The 20,828-nt window shown below is 42.3% G+C and overlaps 2 protein-coding genes across 5 annotated transcripts in view; one reads left to right on the forward strand and one right to left on the reverse strand.

Moving 5' to 3' along the window:
* The window catches only part of LOC129838157 (protein Aster-A-like), a 33,899-nt gene extending 31,514 nt beyond the window's left edge, over nt 1-2,385 (forward strand). For all 4 annotated transcript variants that reach the window (XM_055904916.1, XM_055904918.1, XM_055904915.1 and 1 more), the window contains one exon: nt 1-2,385. This exon is cut by the window's left edge and continues 130 nt beyond it. The gene's annotated coding sequence lies outside the window, so the exon portion shown is untranslated.
* A 1,252-nt stretch (nt 2,386-3,637) lies between these two features.
* LOC129838158 (sodium channel subunit beta-1-like) lies at nt 3,638-19,935 on the reverse strand. The gene is made up of 5 exons (XM_055904920.1): nt 18,488-19,935; nt 12,498-12,735; nt 7,273-7,414; nt 6,354-6,425; nt 3,638-6,087 (listed from the first exon to the last, which is right to left on the reverse strand). The coding sequence occupies exons 1-4, from the start codon at nt 18,692-18,694 to the stop codon at nt 6,359-6,361; spliced, it is 654 nt and encodes a 217-aa protein (XP_055760895.1). The 5' UTR covers nt 18,695-19,935; the 3' UTR covers nt 3,638-6,087; nt 6,354-6,358.
* Between the last annotated feature and the right edge of the window lie 893 nt (nt 19,936-20,828).

A 20,828-nucleotide genomic window follows, 5' to 3' on the forward strand; every position in this document is an offset into this window, starting at 1 on the left:
TCAAGTGGGTATGAATAGACCATGGGGGGGTGGCCAAAGGGGGAGGGTTCGGCTGGGCCAATCAGGGAGAGTGACTCACTCTCACCCGACCCCCAAGCTCCACTCCTGCTTCTCTACTCAAAACAGACAGGGAGAGATGTGGGGGGAGTGGGAATTACCTGTAGGGGACCTTCACTACCCATAACTCCCCACACCTCAGTTTGAGCAACCTGCACTGGGGTTGGGGGGTGAGGGACCTTTGGGACTACGCTACCCATAAATCCCCACACCTCAGTCTTGAGTAACCTGCAATGGCAAAGTTCCACCTTCCATAGTCACCACCACCTCTCACGTCCAAACAGTTAGATTGGGAATGTCTTCAGGACTACAGCAATAACATAGCATGGTGAGCCAACCATATCTCCCACAGTCAGGGTTAACGGCTGGCCAGTTTGTATAGTACCATCCGCTCCTCACATGCAACCAACCATGCTGCTCTCCCTGAACCATCTCCCCTGCCTGAGAATCCAAGAGACGTTTTCAAGAAAGACAGACGATCGACTGCATTTCAACATGTGCATCCCTGCTGCTGCATTTCAAATGGACAGACACGGGGTCCAAAGCATTTCAAAATGGATTGACTTGGTCCGACTGCATTTCTCAAAATGGGCCAACCTGGATTAACTTTGCGTTTCAAAATGGATGGAAATTGGGAGCTTTCCCAGCCCTGAGAAACAGCTATGGCTCTGTTCCCAGCTGAAGCCAGCCTAGGGGACTTATGTGCCTCGGTGTGAGGGGTCCGCTCAGCTAAGTCCCCCTTGAGCCTCTGGAAATGAGGGACACATGAGGAGAGAGGGACGAGAGAGGGACGGGAGAGGGGAAAGCTCGGATAGATACAGGAGACTTTCTGTAATCCAACTATTTGTCGTTCTTTCTTTCTCTCTCTTTCTCTCCATCCATCAGCTTCCATCTTAAAGGCTTGATCTCTTACAAAAGCAGTCCGTCCTCTGCTAGGGGAGAGTCATTTCAAAACAAGACTACATTTTTTTCATTTTCAGGTGTGAATAATACAAAAAGACTCCTAAATCCTCTACTAGCTCGTTTTCTTTCATTAGCTGTCTTTTTGAGGGTGACTGGGTCGTTTTGAGAATTGAGAGAGCGAATGATGAGTGTGCGCGCCAGACCATTACAGTATTTATTTAACACGACTTTGATTTCGAAAAGTCCTGTCCCGCTCTCAATACGAGTGATTTTTTTTCTTTTTTCCCTCCTATATGCTCTGTGTTAATACTTCAGCACGGACCAAGAAAGAGCTATAAAGTGAATATTTTATATTTCCTGGTCATAGCAATAATGATATTTGGTGATTTATACTTCTTTTGAATGTGTAAAAAGTAGTATATCACTAAAGTGTGTTTAGGGCAAAATGAGACAAAGATCAAAGATCTGGAGTTGGAGAAGAAGACTGACATGTATTAGAAAGAAGTGTCCTCAACGTCACATCGTCACTGTTACATTTGGTATTATTAAGATTAGTATGATTGAGTTTGTTTTTGTCTGAGTCTTTTTGTTGTTGTTTGTTTTCCGCACTTGGTCAACTTCTTAATTGTATTATTGGATCGGACTTGAAGTGTTTCAGGGTTACTGACTGTACTCTGTAGACCAGGCTGCGTTCCAAATAACACCCTATTCCCTTTTATAGTGTGGTGCACTACATAGGAAATGATGTGCCGTTTGGGACGCAGACTCCGTAGACCAGGTTAACAGAGGGATGCAATAAACTAGTGACTTTCTAGTGTGGACTGGACTTAGAAAGGACCAACCAGAAGTCTAGGCCCGGAAAAAGATAAAGGGAAACTATTGCAGTACTGTGTTTGAGTTCAAATTGATGTTATTCCTTTTCATTTTTTATCTTTATTTTGTAGTCTATCCTGTTTCTTATTGTTTTTGTTTTTTGAAAGGGCATCTAATTTTCTTTTCTGCACCCCCCCCCCTCTGATTTCCCCCCCACTGTCATAAACCATCTTCTCTTTTACTAATTATTTTCCTTTTCAACCTCCCTCCTATTGTCTCGTTCACTCTTCCCCTCTCTCTCTCTTTCCTCGTTGTGCTCCCTACCCCCCTTTCTCCTTCCGTCTCTCGCCTGTGCAAGTGTGTGAGCCTTGCTGTGCACGGCCAAACAGTGAGTGATCAAAGGATTTACTATATTTATTAGGGTCAGGGAGGAGAGGGGGATGGGGGTCGCGGGGAGCAAATGTACTGTAAACGATTTGATTGTACACAATGCCCTGGAGAGAAATGAAAAGCTCTAAAATATGCAACAACTCATCTGAGTTATTTTTTTTAAAGTGTGTGTCATGTTAACCATTTCCATAAAAAGTTGAACTAAAAACGTATTTAAAAACAGTCGGTGTAATTATGTCATCTTTCTGACTTCCCAGCGTGTCCAAATTCAAGCTGATCTGTTGCTTTGACCTGTTGAGGCAAAGCATTTAATTGATTTTAGATGTCTGCCAATAACAGCGACTTCAGACAAAGTCCATGTAGATCGATACTGTCAATTGACCTAGAAACACAGTTGATCTACTGGCCTACATCATTACCAAGGAGCAGGAGACACTGTTGCAATCTATTCATTTCACAGGAATTGATCTGGCCTGCTATCTCTCTAGGTTGAAGGGCGGTCATACTGCTTAGCGTATTAGATAATATATCATAATATCTGTCATTTAGTAGATGCTTTCACCCAAAGCAATGTAGTCATTCGTTATACCTACGAGTGGTCCCGGGAATCGAACCCACTGTTCCGGCGTTGCAAGCGCCATGCTGTACCATCTGAGCTTCAGAGGACACGTTAGTTGATGGGGAACTTCAAACTTTGTAGTTTTTTTTTTAAAGGAGACAACTTGAACTCTCCTGTGTTTGTTAATTTCATACCTTCTCTGTTAATAAAGGGGGGACTGAGAGAAAGGAGATGCGGTGTGGGGCTGGCAGTCGCCAGGATACGTGCAATTAACATTTTAGTCATTTAGCAGACGCTCTTATCCAGAGCAACTTAGTGCATTCATCTTAAGATAGCTAGGTGGGACAGCCACATATCACAGGCATAGAACGTAAAAAAAATTCCTCAACGTAGCTATCAGTCGAGTCAAAGCTAGAATGGGGGGAGAACGTATATGTGCAGGGCCCTTAACTGTAAGGCCACCCTCAGGCGCCTTGTACATTTATATTAAAGTATATTTGGGAATTGTCAATTAAAGCGGTTTGAAAGGTCATAAGGGAAAGTTTGTGTTTGACCACTGCCGAAGTCGTTCATGGTCAACAGACTACAATATCTGCTATCTGATCCCCCTGACTCCCAGTGAGCCCGCCAATTATCCTGGAAATGTTACATCACTGTGACATCACCAGTTTCCAGTCAGGTACTCTATCATGAGGTTAGCCACAGCACAGTGACAGCCATACAACATGTGACTGCATGCCAGAACAACAGGCCATTTCTGTCCCACACTTCAGTAGCCCTATGCTCTTTAGATGATATTATTACACTCTGTCTGTCTCTGTCTGTTTATCTCTGCGCACGAAAGAGGGTCTTGCTTGTCAGAGACCGAGAAGTTCCCACAAACATTTCCCCCAAATATAAAAATCTGACAAGGTAGAGATTGTTTTGATTTAATAAACCAGACATAAAGCCTACTCCATTATCACATGACAATTGTATTATGGTATAAAGCTGACTGTTTAGGCAAGCAACATTTCCATAGTAATGTGAACTGGAACAGCTCTCTTCAGTAAACATTTTTAATTACAGCAGAAGTAGATTATTCCCTGTTTTAAGCCTGTTGTTTTTTCCAACATATTCCGCTATTTAATGTTGAAGTTCTGTGAAAGGCGAATAGAAACTCTAACCTGACCAAATCGGCGTCAAGGTTTTTAAAAGGAATTTTGAATAATTCAGAATCTTGAACATTAATTCTACAGAATGAGCATTTGTTCATGTGTGGCAGTTATCATGTGATAACAATCCTATTATTCTTTTCTGTACTTCAAATGTAGCAAACCTAGATCCCAATGAAATTATACAAGAAAGTATGCATGCAAGATGGCAGTCCACATTAGGCAGTGTTATGCTGCCCCTGGAGGTATAATTCAGAATTGACTGCCAAATAGGAACGACAGGGATGTCCGTTTTCAATAGTAACTCATTGTATTCTGCCCCATAGGGACTGATTGATATGAGCACTAAGCCAACACTGTATATAGTATAGTTTCTGCTCACATTAGGTATCTTCATTAAATAACTTGTTTTAAACCAGTTTAGCGTCTTGTCTAAACCGTTTCAGGTCTTCGACCAGTCACAGACATTCCTGCTCTAGGCACACTGGACAAATTGTGGTAGTTTCCCACGGCAGTAAAATGGCAGCTAATATCACAAGCCCTTGTTTGTTGTAAATATGGTAAGGAAAATCTAGCAAGTAAAGCATTAATGAAATATGGAGAGAATACAATTATACTGCAATAAACATATGTATAATGTATGGATGTTGCATATTGAGGTTTCCAGTCACAACGGTAGAATGATAGTTTCAACATTTTAAAATGGAACTGCTATAATGTGACACTTTCTAGAAGGATACATTGGTGGATAATTATAGCTTTGAGGAATTGACCATGTTAATTACCTTAAATCGTCTGACATAAGCAAATCACCGGTTACGTGAAAATGATTCCATAGCATTGATAAATAGTTAGCTACAGTCCTCTATCTACAGTATGTACAGGCATTCTACCATCTATACTAGACACTGGATAGTGAATTTACCCTGATCCTAATGTACTTTAAGTTTGAGAGAGTTATCCCTGTCCCAAAAAAAGAGGAAGACTATTGGTAACATTACTAGATCATTAATGCTTTAACCTTTAAAGGGTAGACAGATGTTGTCAAACAGAAATAGTTGCTCTGGATGTGTACAATCCAGTACTCCCAGCTAGTCAACCGTGTGTTAGACCAATACTCCTCAGGGTACTCATTTCATTAACCTGAATGCATAACTTAAGGTTTTATTGGAATGCTTTTGAATATACCGGTAGGCTAGTCTGGATCTGCGCATAATAGCCATTGAAGGTCTGGTCAAGACCGGCTACTGAAGCCATTGTGTCAGATTGCAGTTGAGTTCTGTCCTCTAATTGCTTTGATACAAGCACACTTTAGAATCCTGAAATTGACCTTAAGAAACGTATTAATGCCCATGGTTAGGATGTATCACTACACATGCAGCTATTCTTTTTTTTTTTTTTTTTTTTTTATCCCATTTTCTCCCCAATTTTCGTGGTATCCAATCGCTAGTAATTACTACCTTGTCTCATCGCTACAACTCCCGTACGGGCTCGGGAGAGACGAAGGTCGAAAGCCAAAGCACAACCCAACCAGCCGTACTGCTTCTTAACACAGCGCTCCTCCAACCCGGAAGCCAGCCGCACCAATGTGTCGGAGGAAACACCGTGTACCTGGCCCCCTTGGCTGGCGCGCACTGCGCCCGGCCCGCCACAGGAGTCGCTGGAGCGCGATGAGACAAGGATATCCCTACCGGCCAAACCCTCCCTACCCCGGACGACGCTATGCCAATTGTGCGTCGCCCCACGGACCTCCCGGTCGCGGCCGGCTGCGACAGAGCCTGGGCGCGAACCCAGAGACTCTGGTGGCGCAGTTAGCACTGCGATGCAGTGCCCTAGACCACTGCGCCACCCGGGAGGCATGCAGCTATTCTTAATGTACAATACTAACTTAATATAATGTAGGAGTATTATAATGAAGATTTGGATTGCATAATTAACCATACGTACTGTATATACAACTCTCTTTGATATTATAGTACTGCTAGATGGTACACTCTACTGTATTTAAATGCAAATATACAGCATATGTCCTTTTTTTCATTGGCTGTTTCACTTCTCATCCATCTGTTCTCTGGACAAGCCTCTTGGCTGCTTGTCCTCCTGGATGGGGTAATGAGATGGTGTCACAATGAGATGGTGTCATAATGGAAGAAGTGGAGAAGTGTTGAAGGGCTATCAAGAGCTATTTGTCGTTTGGAGCCATTCTTTAATCTGAAAAGAAAACAAAACTTGTAAGAAAACATAGATGCCATGAATCCACTATTCTTTTGTGACCACCTTAAAGGGGATGTTTTATTTTAGGGGGAGAAACCATCTAATATCAAGTTGTAAAATCCTGAACGTCCCCTTTAAAATGTAGGTGATTTGGTTCTGGGTGCTGATATGAGTTCCCATCAGTGACAGAACAAGAGTAAAGGAAAGAACAGACAATGAACGGCCAAGAGTCCAGTTCTGGATTAATAGTAGGGGAAACCTACCAGTGCTATTCGGTTACTGCCACCATTGCACAATTCTCTTTACTTTCTGAAGCTATAGCTAAGTACTCCGCCCTGTGAGAGAGAGAGAGGTGAGGAATGAGAGGGGGGCAGAGAGGCAGTTAGAAAGAGTACGGAGAGAGGCAGTTAGAAAGAGTACGGAGAGAGGCAGTTAGGAAGAGTACGGAGAGAGGCAGTTAGGAAGAGTACGGAGAGAGGCAGTTAGAAAGAGTACGGAGAGAGGCAGTTAGAAAGAGTACGGAGAGAGGCAGTTAGAAAGAGTACGGAGAGAGGCAGTTAGAAAGAGTACGGAGAGAGGCAGTTAGAGTACGGAGAGAGGCAGTTAGAGTACGGAGAGAGGCAGTTAGAGTACGGAGAGAGGCAGTTAGAAAGAGTACGGAGAGAGGCAGTTAGAAAGAGTACGGAGAGAGGCAGTTAGAAAGAGTACGGAGAGAGGCAGTTAGAAAGAGTACGGAGAGAGGCAGTTAGAAAGAGTACGGAGAGAGGCAGTTAGAAAGAGTACGGAGAGAGGCAGTTAGAAAGAGTACGGAGAGAGGCAGTTAGAAAGAGTACGGAGAGAGGCAGTTAGAAAGAGTACGGAGAGAGGCAGTTAGAAAGAGTACGGAGAGAGGCAGTTAGAAAGAGTACGGAGAGAGGCAGTTAGAAAGAGTACGGAGAGAGGCAGTTAGAAAGAGTACGGAGAGAGGCAGTTAGAAAGAGTACGGAGAGAGGCAGTTAGAAAGAGTACGGAGAGAGGCAGTTAGAAAGAGTACGGAGAGAGGCAGTTAGAAAGTAACAGTTTTAGCTAGGTAATTACATAGCAAGAAAATATTTTCAGAGGAAGATTGAGGAAAAAGTGTTTAAGTGTGTGCTCTTGTGCGTGTGTCTGCGATGAATTGGACCGGTGTTTGTGTCTACTCACGCGCTCTCTCTCAATGCTTCCTCGCCTTGCGCTGATATCTTCCTGTAGCAGTAAATCATCTCCACCACCAGCCATACCTGCAGCCCAACGATGGTGACGTACATCATCACCTCGGACAAGATGGACGCTATCCCCCTGGTCACTAGAGAGAGGAGGGGTTAAGAAAGAGACCGCCTGGGCTTAGTTAATTAATAAGAAGCTATTTCAATGAAAATATACAGGTTTCGGAATTTCTGATGCCTCATAAAACATGATGAACCAATTATCCCCAGACATCCACAAGGGTTCAGTGTTTCACTGGAAATGGCCCAGTTTTTCAAGTTCAACATTAATCTCAACTAAAACTGTTGGAATGACCTCAAGTAGTGGGTGAGCTGACTAAGCTTGCTGCTAAACCCAACGTTCTAGAGACACTGCATCGACCGTTGTGTGAGTTTTTAAAATATTACTTAGGATTATGAAAGCAATTTAGCTCTTGGGAGTCTGACCGCTCCTCTCTTGAGAAAAATCCTTCATCCGAATGCAGGTTCGTTAAAGCAGTACAGTAGGTCTCTATGTATTCATACCCCTTGACTTATTCCACATTTTGTTGTGTTACAGCGTGAATTCAAATTAGGATTACATTTTTTGACACAATACACAATTTTTTGACCCATTGACACAATACACCATAATGACAAAGTGAAAACTTGTTTCTAGAAACGTTTGGAAATGTATTGAAAATTAAATACAGAAATAGCAAATTTACATGTACATATGTATTCACACCCCTGAGTCAATACACCTTTGGCAGTGGTTACTGCTGTGAGTCTTTCTGGGGAAGTCTATAAGAGCTTTGCACACCTGGATTGTACAATCATTTCCCATTTAATATTTTTTTAAATCTTTGAGCTAGGTACTATAGCTAAGTACTGTAAAATTGGTTGTTGATCATTGCTAGACAGCTATTTTCAAGTCTTGCCATAGATTTTCAAGACGATTTTAAGTCAAAAATGTAACTAATCCACACAGGAATATTCAATGACGTCTTGGTAAGCAACTCCAGTATATATTTGGCCTTGTGTTTTAGGTTATTGTCCTGCTGAAAAGTGAATTCTGTTGGAAAGCAGACTGAACCAGGTTTTCCTCCAGGATTTTGCCTGTGCTTAGCTCTATTATGTTTATGTTTATCCTAAAAACTTGCTAGTCCTTGCCGGGGATAATCATACCCGTGACATGATGCAGCCACCACTATGCTTGAAAATATGAAGAGTGGTACTCAGTGATGTGTTGTGTTGGATTTGCCCCAAACATAATTGTATTCAGGACATAAAGTTCATTCCTTTGCCACATTTTTTGGCAGTTTTACTTTAGTGCCTTATCGCAAACAGGATGCATGTTTTGGAATATTTGTTATACTGTACAGGCTTCCTTCTTTTCACTCTGAAATTTAGGTAAGTATTGTAAAGTAACTGCAATGTTGATAGGAAAAAAACTCAGTTTTTTCCTATCACAGCCTACAAACTCTGTAACTATTTTAAAGTCACTATTGGCATGGTGAAATCCCTGAGCGGTTTCCTTCCTCTCTGGCAACTGAGTTAGGAAGGACGCCTGTATCTTTGTAGTGACTGGGATACACCATCCAAGTTGTAATTAATAACTTCACCATGCTCAAAGAGATATTCAATGTCTGCTTTTTTCCCCTTCAATAGGTGCCCTTCTTTGAAAGGCATTGGAAAACCACCCTGGTCTTTGTGGTTGAATCTGTGTGTGAAATTCACTGCTCAACTGAGGAACCTTACAATTATCTGTATGTGGCATACGGATATGTGGTAGTTATTCAAAAATCATGTCACTCTTGCTGCGGGGAATTCCTTGATCCACCTCTACGCAGACGACACCATTCTGTATACATCTGGCCTTTCTTTGGACACTGTGTTAACAAACCTACAAACGAGCTTCAATACCATACAACACTCCTTCCGTGGCCTCCAACTGCTCTTAAACAATAGTAAAACTAAATGCATGCTCTTCAACCGATCGCTGCCCGCACCCGCCCGCCCGACTAGCATCACTACTCTGGACGGTTCTGACTTAGAATATGTGGACAACTACAAATACCTAGGTGTCTGGCTAGACTGTAAACTCTCCTTCCAGACTCATATTAAGCATCTCCAATACAAAATGTAATCTAGAATCGGCTTCCTATTTCGCAACAAAGCCTCCTTCACTCATGCTGCCAAACATGCCCTCATAAAACTGACTATCCTGCCGATCCTTGACTTCGGCGATGTCATTTACAAAATAGCCTCCAACACTCTACTCAGCAAACTGGATGCAGTCTATCAGTGCCATCTGTTTTGTCACCAAAGCCCCATTTACCACCCACCACTGTGACCTTCATGCTCTCGTCGGCTGGCCCTCGCTATGATATATGTCGCCAGACCCACTGGCTCCAGGTCATCTATAAGTCTTTGCTAGGTAAAGCCCCGCATTATCTCAGCTCACTGGTCACCATAGCAGCACCCACCCGTAGCACGCGCTCCAGCAAGTATATCTCACTGGTCATCCCCAAAGCCAACACCCACTTTGGCCGCCTTTCCTTCCAGTTCTCTGCTGCCACTGACTGGAAAGAATTGCAAATATAGATTTTTCTATTGTGTTATTGACTGTACTTTTGTTAATCCCATGTGTAACTCTGTTGTTTGTGTCGCACTGCTTTGCTCTATCTTGGCCAGGTCGCAGTTGTGAATGAGAACTTGTTCTCAACTGGCCTACCTGGTTAAATAAAGGTGAAATAAAGAAAAAATGTTAAACACTATTTTTGCACACAGAGTCCATGAAATGTATTACGTGACTTGTTTAGGATTAATGATTCAAAACATTTTAGCTTTTCATTTTTTAAATGTATTTGTAGAATAAAAAAAAAAACATGATTCCATTTTGACATTATGGGGTATTGTGTGTAGGCCAGTGACTTAGTATAGTGATATATTTTAAATAACACAACAAAATGTGGAAAAATTCAAGGGGTGTGAATACATTCTGAAGGCACTGTTATCAATGTACAGTCATGGCCAAAAGTTTTGAGAATGACACCAATATTAGTTTCCACAAAGTTTGCTGCTTCAGTGTCTTTAGATATTTTTGTCAGATGTTACTATGGAATACTGAAGTATAATTACAAGCAGTTCATAAGTGTCAAAGGCTTTTATTGACAATTACATGAAGTTGAATCAAAGAGTCAATATTTGCAGTGTTGACCCTTCTTGTTCAAGACCTCTGCAATCCGCCCTGGCATGCTGTCAATTAATTTCTGGGCCACATCCTGACTGATGGCAGCCCATTCTTGCATAATCAATGCTTGGAGTTTGTCAGAATTTGTGGGGTTTTGTTTGTCCACCCGCCTCTTGAGGATTGACCACAAGTTCTCAATGAGATTAAGGTCTGGGGAGTTTCCTGGCCATGTTCCCCGAGCCAGTTAGTTATCACTTTTGCCTTATGGCAAGGTGCTCCATCATGCTGGAAAAGTTCCTCACCGAACTGTTCCTGGATGGTTGGGAGAAGTTGCTCTCAGAGGATGTGTTGGTACCATTCTTTATTCATGGCTGTGTTCTTAGGCAAAATTGTGAGTGAGCCCACTCCCTTGGCTGAGAAGCAACCCCACACATGAATGGTCTCAGGATGCTTTACTGTTGGCATGACACAGGTCTGATGGTAGCGCTCACCTTGTCTTCTCCGGACAAGCTATTTTTCCGGATCCCCCAAACAATCGGAAAGGGGATTCATCAGAGAAAATGACTTTACCCCAGTCCTCAGCAGTCCAATCCCTGTACCTTTTGCAGCATATCAGTCTGTCGCTGATGTTTTTCCTGGAGAGAAGTGGCTTCTTTGCTGCCCTTCTTGACACCAGGCCATACTCCAAAAGTCTTTGCCTCACTGTGCGTGCAGATGCACTCACACCTGCCTGCCTGCTGGCATTCCTGAGCAAGCTCTGTACTGGTGGTGCCCCGATCCCGCAGCTGAATCAACTTTAGGAGATGGTCCTTGCGCTTGCTGGACTTTCTTGGGCGCCCTGAAGCCTACTTCACAGCAATTGAACCGCTCTCCTTGAAGTTCTTGATGATCCGATAAATGGTTGATTTAGGTGCAATCTTACTTGCAGCAATATCCTTGCCTGTGAAGCCCTTTTTGTGCAAAGCAATGATGACGGCATGTGTTTCCTTGCAGGTAACCATGGTCGACAGAGGAAGAACAATGATTCCAAGCACCACCCTTCTTTTGAAGCTTCCAGTCTGTTATCCGAACTCAATCAGCATAACAGAGTGATCTTCAGCCTTGTCCTCGTCAACACTCACACCTGTGTTAACGAGAGAATCACTGACATGTCAGCTGGTCCTTTGTGGCGGGGCTGAAATGCAGTGGAAATGTTTTTTGGGATTCAGTTCATTTGCAATTCATCTGATCACTCTTCATAACATTTTGGAGTAAATGCAAATTGCCATTATACAAACTGAGGCAGCAGATTTTGTGAAAATGAATGTGTCATTTTTAACTTTTGGCCAAGACTGTATATCTCTACTGTGTGTCTTTTTTGATACAGTATCTACTTAATGGTCAGCTGTCATTGACAGTTATTTGTTGGATAATCATTGGCGTGGCTGTAGCTGAGCCTTTGGATTGGGAGATATGAGACTTAATGACAGCTGTGGCCGCTTCTGTGACAGGGCTACTACTACTTACCATCCATCAACAGCTGTGTAGATAATGAGATGTATGACTGTTTCCTGTTCGTCCCTTTGTCATATGTCCTTGATTTTGATATCAATGCTTACATTTTGGAACATGGTCCAACCTACCATCTGACCCTAAATCAAAATCGTATAACTCATGCACCTTGTTCATCATCCGCTTGGACAATATTGCCACTTTTGTCAATTCAGGCATGGACATTGAGTGTTGGTCAACTCCTGCCCTCTCTTCCCTTCCTTCCCTCCCTCTACCCCGCCACCCCACCACCCTCTCTCCCCTCCAACTCGTCCCCCTCCATATACAGGGTGTAAGTAAGCCTATGTCATGGCACTAATTTCACGAGGGTGATCTTAGTGTACTATTTCCCTCTCTCCCTCTCCCCTATCCCCAGATGAGGGTGTGTGTCTACTATACTGTTTGTGTGTTCATTTGCATGTGCCCGTTTGTGTCTAGACCTAAGCCTAACCCTGTGAACCCTAAAGCCAACGCCTCACGTCTTGGCACCACGTTGAGGTGGACGATCTTGGTGGTGTCGTTGTGGAACTTGAAGGAGGTGAAGGTGAGGGTGCGGTTGAAGATGCAGCGGTAGGTGCCCGTGTCGTTCCACGTCACGTTCCGGATGTAGATGGAGCCGTCCTGCAGGTCCTTGGTCTTCTTGCTGCCGTTCCAGTCCAGACGCTCGTAGAAGCGCTCGTCCGGGATGTCGCTCATTAGATCCTCGTAGCTGTAGATCTATTGGAGAACACAATGGGGGGGAAGTGAGACATGCGAGCTTGCAATCCAAACTAATATGCTGTTTGCCCGTTAATTGGAGCCTATTAGTTTGGATTGGCTTTGTGGTTAAAGCGTATGCCCTGAGATTGGAAGGTAGGCCGTTTGAACCTTGGTCATGTCATACCGAAGACTGTTAATTAAGGAGATGTATTGGGGGAAAGGCCTTGCGATAGACTAGCATTCTGTCCAGGGTGTACATCGAGGATCCTGCTATTCTGGCTTGGACAAGATTATGTAGTTTCGATTCTAGGTTATATCAGACGGTTTGGTGAGCCAACACACTCATCCTGGGCAGATCATATTAGGATTTTTACATTACTGGATGAAATCTGTGCAGCACTTTAATCAAAGCACCAATGTTCTGCATCAAGAAGGGCTCATATCTCTGGACTAACAAGGGCTCATATCTCTGGACTATCTCATATCTCTGGACAATCAGGTACTTTGGTTCTGTTATGGTTTGATTATGTAGTGATTTCAAAAAAAGATTAAGTAATTTCTAAAACAGTTTGGTTGGTACAGTATAAGCAGTGGTGGAAGAAGTACCCAATTGTCACACTTGAGTAAAAAGATACCTTAAAACCTGTTGAGGATGGGGGCGCTGTTGAGACTATTTATGCTAATCGTGTAATTTTTGAAACGGCTTCCCACAAAATCCTTGATCGTACAATATGCATATTATTATTTTTATTGTATAGAAAACAGTCTATAGTTTCTATAGGAGTTGAAATTTTGTCTCTACGTGGAACAGAGCCCATTCTACAGCAATTTCCCTGACATGGAGTCAGATTTCAGAAATTTTGGCCACTGTTCTGGAGTCAGTTAAAAGGGCACTGTTATTGCTATGACTATACGGACACTGCTTACGTCTTCCCCTGGATGCCTTTACGTGATGACGATTTCAATGGGGTCGATTGCGCGTTCACAGGCCCTATAAATAAAAAAACCCTGTAGGTAGGAACTCTTTTCTTGCTGCGTAATGCGCGTGGAGGACATCGACCTGCTATTTTTCCAAGCTTTAGTTTAGCCTGTTATATTTTTCCGGTCATGTTTTTACTCGTTATAGGAGTTAAAAACATCATAAGGTAGTTAATTTAAAGCGTTTTATAGCAATTTATATCCGTTTAGTGCGATTTTGGGACATTTATTTCTTTAACGCTGTGAATAGCTGGGCACGCTTTCAGTTCATCCCGAACGCAGTTGGCATTTCCACATGGCAAGAGGACAGCTTTCCACCAAAAGACGATTACTCCCAAGAAAGGATCCTTTGCCCAAGATACTGATGGAAGAACAGCTCAAAGTAGGACATTTTTATTATGATAAATCGTGTTTCTGTCGAAACATTTTAGTGGCTTAGGACGCCATGTTTTTTGACGTAGCTTCGCTTGGCGCAAACTGTATTGAAAGTAAGGATAAATTAAAAAATGTAATTCCGCAATTGTATTAAGAATTAAATTGTCTATCAATCCCTGTCCACCCTATATTTTTTAGTCACGTTTATGAGTATTTATGTATAAGAGTAGATCACTGTCTAAGTGGCGCAAGGACATTTTCTGACCAGCTGAGCTACATTTCACATTGTCTAACCATGATTTTGGTGGCTAAATATAAACATTTTCGATCAAACTCTATATGGATTGTGTAATATGATGTTACAGGAGTGTCATCTGAAGAATTCTGAGAAGGTTAGTGAAAAAATTAATATATTTTTGGCGATGTTGACGTTATCGCCCACTTTGGCTAGAATCAATGCTGGGCTGCTATGTGCTATGTGCTATGCTAATATAACGATTTATTGTGTTTTCGCTGTAAGACACTTAGAAAATCTGAAATATTGTCTGTATTCACAGGATCTGTGTCTTTCCATTCGTGTATGCTGTGTATTTTTACGAAATGTTTGATGATTAGTAAGTAGGTAAACACGTTGCTCAATGTAGTTTTTCTAGTCCATTTGTGACGGTGGGTGCAATTGTAACCTATGCCATCTACCTGAAATATGCACTTTTTTCTAACAAAACCTATCCCATACCATAAATATGTTATCAGACTGTCATCTGATGAGTTTTTTTCTTGGTTAGGGGCTATAAATATCTTAGTTTAGCCGAATTGGTGATGGCTACTGGTGTTGGTGGACAAATAAAAGATGGTGGATTATGCTAATGTGTTTTTAGGTAATAGATGTACATCTTTACATATTGTGTCTTCCCTGTAAAACATTTTAAAAATCGGACATGTTGACTGGATTCACAAGATCTGTGTCTTTCATTAGCTGTATTGGACTTTAATGTGTGAAAGTTAAATATTTTAAAAAAATATTTTTTTTGAATTTCGCGGCACTGGTTTTTCAGTGGGGGTGGGGGGGGAGTGCCGCTAGCGGCACACTCATCCTAGACAGGTTAAGAGAAAATAACTCAAAGTGAAAGTCACCCAGTAAAATCCTACTTGAGAGTAAAAGTCTGAAAGTATTTGCTTTTAAATATACTTAAGTATCAAAAGTAAATGTAATTGCTAAAATATACTTAAGTATTAAAAGTAAATGTATACATCATTTCAAATTCCTTACATGAAACAAACCAGACTCCACCATTTTCTTGTTTTATTAAAATGTACGGATAGCCAGAGGCACGCTCCAACCCTCATACATAATTTACAAACGAAGCATGTGTTTGGTGAGTCTGCCAGATCAGAGGCATTAGGGATGGCCAGGGATGTTCTCTTGATAAGTGTGTGAATTAGACCATTTCCCTGTCTTGCTAAGCATTCAAAATATAACGAGTAATTTTAGGTGTCAGGGAAAACGTATGGAGTAAAAAAAAAAACGCCCAAGTATTTTTACTTAAGTAATTTACATCAACGAGTATAAGTATCATGTGCAGTGTTTTTCCTGGTCCAGCATGCATGTATATAACAGGGATTCTTATTTTTACAGTAAAACTATATAATAATAATATATGTAATTTAGTGTATACGTTTTAATCCAAAGCGATTTGTAGTAGACTATGCATACATTTTAGAATATGTGACCCCAGTAGGAATCGAACAACAACCCTGAGGTTACTAGTGCCACACTCTTACCAAATGAGCCACACAAGACCACCTACAGTAACAGTGGAAGTGACTGGTCTACTGGCCTAAAGGTCTTCTGACTCAGCCCCTTGATCCCCATGAAACAACAGGCTGAATAGCATGGTCAGAGGTCTAACCCGTGTGTTATGATTTTTATGAATAATGACTAAATGATGTATACATTTAACATAGAACTATAACTAACAAAAATCTTACCTGTCACTGTATGATTCTATGAAATTTATTAGAATCATAAATCTAAATCCGATGTGTGTAGTTTTAGTCAGAATTCGAACAAGGACTTTTTGTTCTTTTTTAGTACGTAAGCAGGGTGCAAATGTGAAACAAATGATTACAGGAGCTATCGACCGACAAGCTGTACTACTTTGTTCCTTACAGGACATTCTGTCCCCACCCAGGGAGGGGAGAAACGTTGGGCTTGTAGTAGATTGTATAACAGGTGACAGGCAATGTAGGAGAAGACTTGTGAACTATATTGTCATTGTCTTAGAGGAGGGACAGTTATGACGAAATGAGAGGTATGTATACCAATGTACATGTAAGGATGGGCAGAGCTTTTGTAAATAAACATGCTGACTATGGTAGACTGGCCTCTGTTTGTTTCATTTTAATAAGAACCTTACAAATTCTTAGTAACAGACAGAGTATTTTAATTGAAGTTCAGTTTATGAACATTGAGAACCAAATTCTTTTGACACCGTGTCACTCTGCTCTTGACCCCCAGCCCTGACCTCTCCTTGGGGTTCTGTTTCACGAGATCAATCTTAGCTTTCTTTTCTTGGAAGTTACTGGATGGAATACGAGGCCCCTACTAGGGGCTAGTGATGCATAATAGTTTAGGGTCTTTATTGTTTTTGAGTATATGCTTTCAGCATTATGCTCAGCATGTTGTAGTAACTGAGGGCTGAATCCTAACTTGTATGGATATGTACACACAATAACTCATGTAAATCATGCATTGCTATCAATAAGAGATTGTTTAAGTTATGCACACTGGTCTAAAACGGATTCACCCCTTAACATCCAAACTTTTGTTTCACAGTTTCCAAATATTGTAGTGTCAAACCAGGCAACTGGCTGCGGCCACTCCCAGCAGGAGCCCTTGTTGAGGCTGTATTAGTCAGGGCCTGCCTGCACCACTTCCTGATGCATTAGCTGTTTAGAAACAAACAGAGCTAATGGGATCTCTCTCCTCGTGTCTGCTGTTATGTGATGGAGGGATTTAATAGCTAATGGCTGCCCTGTATTGATGTTGGAACAGACTCCTTCCTTTTAGGGAAAGTTGTGTATGTTTACATCTGACACTGGGGAAAAGAGCCCGTCATGATAAATGCATGGCTGTGATGCTCTTTCTCATGATAAATGATAGCTCCCATTTCACCGGAGAAGAGACTACTTGTTTTGCTGACATAGAAATTGCCTATGAAATGTAACCATGCTTGTTTTGATTGATGTGTTTTGTCTTTTTACTGAATGAGTTAAAATTATCTACCTTGATGTGTCTCCATCGTACAGCACACCCATTGGTGTGATGACTTGGTAGTCATTGTGTTCAGTGGGGCTCTAACGTTCATGAATTGCTTATGAAACCTTGTTTCGTAATCTAAATGGAAACTAAATGTCAATGAATGTGTATTGGAGGCGAAGTCAGGTGCAGGAGAGCAGAGTGAATTGAACAGGTGCACTCTTTATTCCGGTAAACTTGCAAAAAAGCACAAAACAACGTGCCCAAAACACGGAACATAGACAAATGTCTGGCCCGTAACAAAATTCCCAATTTACAAAGTACACGTAACACAAACAAAATTCCCAATATACAAAGTACATGTAACACAAACAATTTTCCACAAAGACATGATGGGGAACAGAGGAATACATACATGTAGATTGATTGGGGAATGAAAACCAGGTGTGCAGGGAACAAGACAAAACAAATGGATACATGAAAAATGGAGCGGCGATGGCTAGAATGCAGGTGACGTCGACCACCGAACGCCGCCCGAACAAGGAGAGGACCTGACTTTGGCGGAAGTCGTGACACTAAAAGGCCTGCCTTTGTTGCTGAAACAACAGACAAGTCAACCTGCTTAGCTACCTCATTGACTCTACGTGGGCTCAGAATGAGTGGGGATACTTTTTAAACTCTGCTGGGAGGGATCATTTATTGTGCACTTGCACACTGTCATGGATTTAACAGCGGTGGAAACTCCCGCTAGCCAATGTTAACACTAATCCAGTCCTTTGAATCCATGTCGGTGAGTGCGCAAGTGCAGTTTCATAATTGATTTATTTTATTTCTATAGCGGTTTTCGTAATCTCAAAGCGCGTCAAAAGCAAAAAACAAACAAGCAATACATCATGAGTAGCCTTTAGTTTAGGAGAAATGCGGAGAATCTAAGGTGTCTCTCAACAATATGTATTTCCCCCTGAAGTGTGCACTCATCCACTACTTCCCACAGATCTAAAAGCGCTGCAGTCATGGGCTAGTGGGAGTACCATATTTATTCTACCAGTCATTTCCTTTTAAATCAGTGACGGAAAGTGAACAGGTGCACATTTTGCGAGGAGGAGAGATAATTGGGATATATCCCGCTACTGTCCCTATGGATCCGTGTCTACTCACTGTTGTGAACTCGCTCTCCCCTTTGGGCATAAAGGACCATTCAACAGTGGTCTCGGCGGGCACCTCGCCCCTCATTTTACAGGAGATACAGCCCAGCTTAAAGCCTTCGTTGACCACTGCGTCAGTGTCAGAGTCCACCTCCACACATGCCCCATGGCATAGAGACGCTGAGGAGAGAGAAAGTACAACAAACATACAGTTAGCCATGGATATTTGGCTTTACAGCCCACTGGGCACATTGGGTGAATCAACGTTGTTGACCCAACGTGGAATAGACATTGAATTGGCGTCCGTGCCCAGTGAGAGTACACTCCTCTTTTACAGTGGTCACATCCGTGCAGCACGATCATTTGATCACTATAAACGGTTGGTCAATATAACCACGTTCACTAAAAATGGAGTGCAGTGTACGAGTAAATCTGAAGTAGGCCTGAGAGCCATCATGGGTGAGGATCCTTGTTCATTGATCCATGGCTTGAGAACAGGCTGACACAAGGCCAACGCTCTAGTGATATTGTCTCAATACGTTGCAGGCAAACTGTCTCCTAATGCTTGTCAATTGAATTGGCAGATAATATGATAATGATATAATTAAGAGTTTTTGTTTTGCATGCTTGCTCCTATCGCTCATAGCATGCGTGTCTTTTTTTCAATATCAGAGCATAAATTCTTGCATTTTTATTTATTTCCACTCATAATTTCGATATAGGTTTGGTTGTCGTTTTGGTCAATTGTGTTTTTTTTCTTCAGATTCATATAGTCTATTGACGAATTAGCCAAACAAGCTACAATGGCTGAGGGTGACCTGGATGTAGAAATTGAGGGGAAATAAACAGATTGCAGTGAGCGACGCTAGTCTCCTTGCAGCCTGTCTGCGAGGTATATATAAGTAAGCTATTTGCATATATAGACGCATAAGTCAATATATGCCATCGTGTCACATACTGTACATCGGCCGAGAGCAACACACCTGGAACTACAAGTGTTTCTTTCTCACACTGCACCCTGCAGTTTCCACAAAGGCATCTGCACCTGCATTGCTCTCAACCAATGATCTCGTGCTATTTTCAGCTTTGACATCTGGCGATGCTTTTTGTTCAACCGTAATGAGATGAGGGGACAGGATACACATTGCACAGGCTGTCAGATGAAAAGGGACTTGAAAATTAACCAACACATAGTTTGGTTGAATTTCATAGTCACCATTCATAATATACTACAGTACCTGATATGCACCAACGTGAGAACTCTCTGAAAGAAATATTGCAACACTGAATTGAGAGAGAGAGAGAGGAATACTGCAGAGAAAGAGGAAGAAACAGAGGGAGGGTTGGAGGGAAGGAAAGAGAGAGAGAGAGTTAACAGCCATTTCTAGGAGAGGCAGAGGGGACAGGCGTAATGCCTGCTGATTCACTGCAGAGAGAGGGGGAGGAGGAGAGAAAGTTAACATCACAACAGTTTCATCACATCAGCTACTTCCACGGGGGGGGGGGGGGGGAGGCAGGCAGCCCATGTAGACAGACGTGTAGAAAGGGGACTGGGATGGCTAGTTTTGACTGCTCAGAAAGGAAAAGACCTGGAAAGAACAAGACATGAGGACCCATAACACTGTCACATTTCACACTACCACCATATCATCCAGCAAAGGAGAGAGTCGGAAGGGGGTTGGGGGAGGTCACAAGACAGGAGATAATGCTGACGCACCATTGCTACAAGACAGCAGAGGAAGGAGAGGGAGAGTGGCGAAAACTGACACAGTGTAATTATAGAGTACACAAACAGTGGCAGGCCGTTGTTTGAAGAGAAGAGAGGAGAGGAGAGGAGAGGAGAGGAGAGAGGCACAGTGGGGAGGAGTAGATGCTGCTGCCAGCTGTTCATAGCAGAGACAGCGAGAGGAGAGGGCAGGAGAGGAACAGAACATGCAGTGGGCAGACACATCCAAACAAAGTGCAGACTCAGTGACCTACAGTTGAAGTCGGAAGTTTACATACACCTTTGCCAAATACATTTAAACTCCGTTTTTCACAATTCCAGACATTTAATCCTAGTAAAAATTCCCTGTCTAAGGTCAGTTACGATCACCACTTTATTTTAAGAATGTGAAATTGTGATTTACTTCAGCTTTTATTTCTTTCATCACAATCCCAGTGTGTCAGAAGTTTACATACACTCAATTAGTATTTGGTAGCATTGCCTTTAAATTGTTTAACTTGGGTCAAACGTTTTGGGTAGCCTTCCACAAGCTTCCCACAATAAGTTGGGTGAATTGTCCCATTCCTCCTGACAGAGCTGGTGTAAGTCAGGTTGGTAGGCCTCCTTGCTCGCACACGCTTTTTCAGTT

The sequence above is a fragment of the Salvelinus fontinalis genome, chromosome 38 (assembly GCF_029448725.1).
Source record: "Salvelinus fontinalis isolate EN_2023a chromosome 38, ASM2944872v1, whole genome shotgun sequence".
In the NCBI taxonomy this organism is placed as follows: domain Eukaryota; kingdom Metazoa; phylum Chordata; class Actinopteri; order Salmoniformes; family Salmonidae; genus Salvelinus; species Salvelinus fontinalis.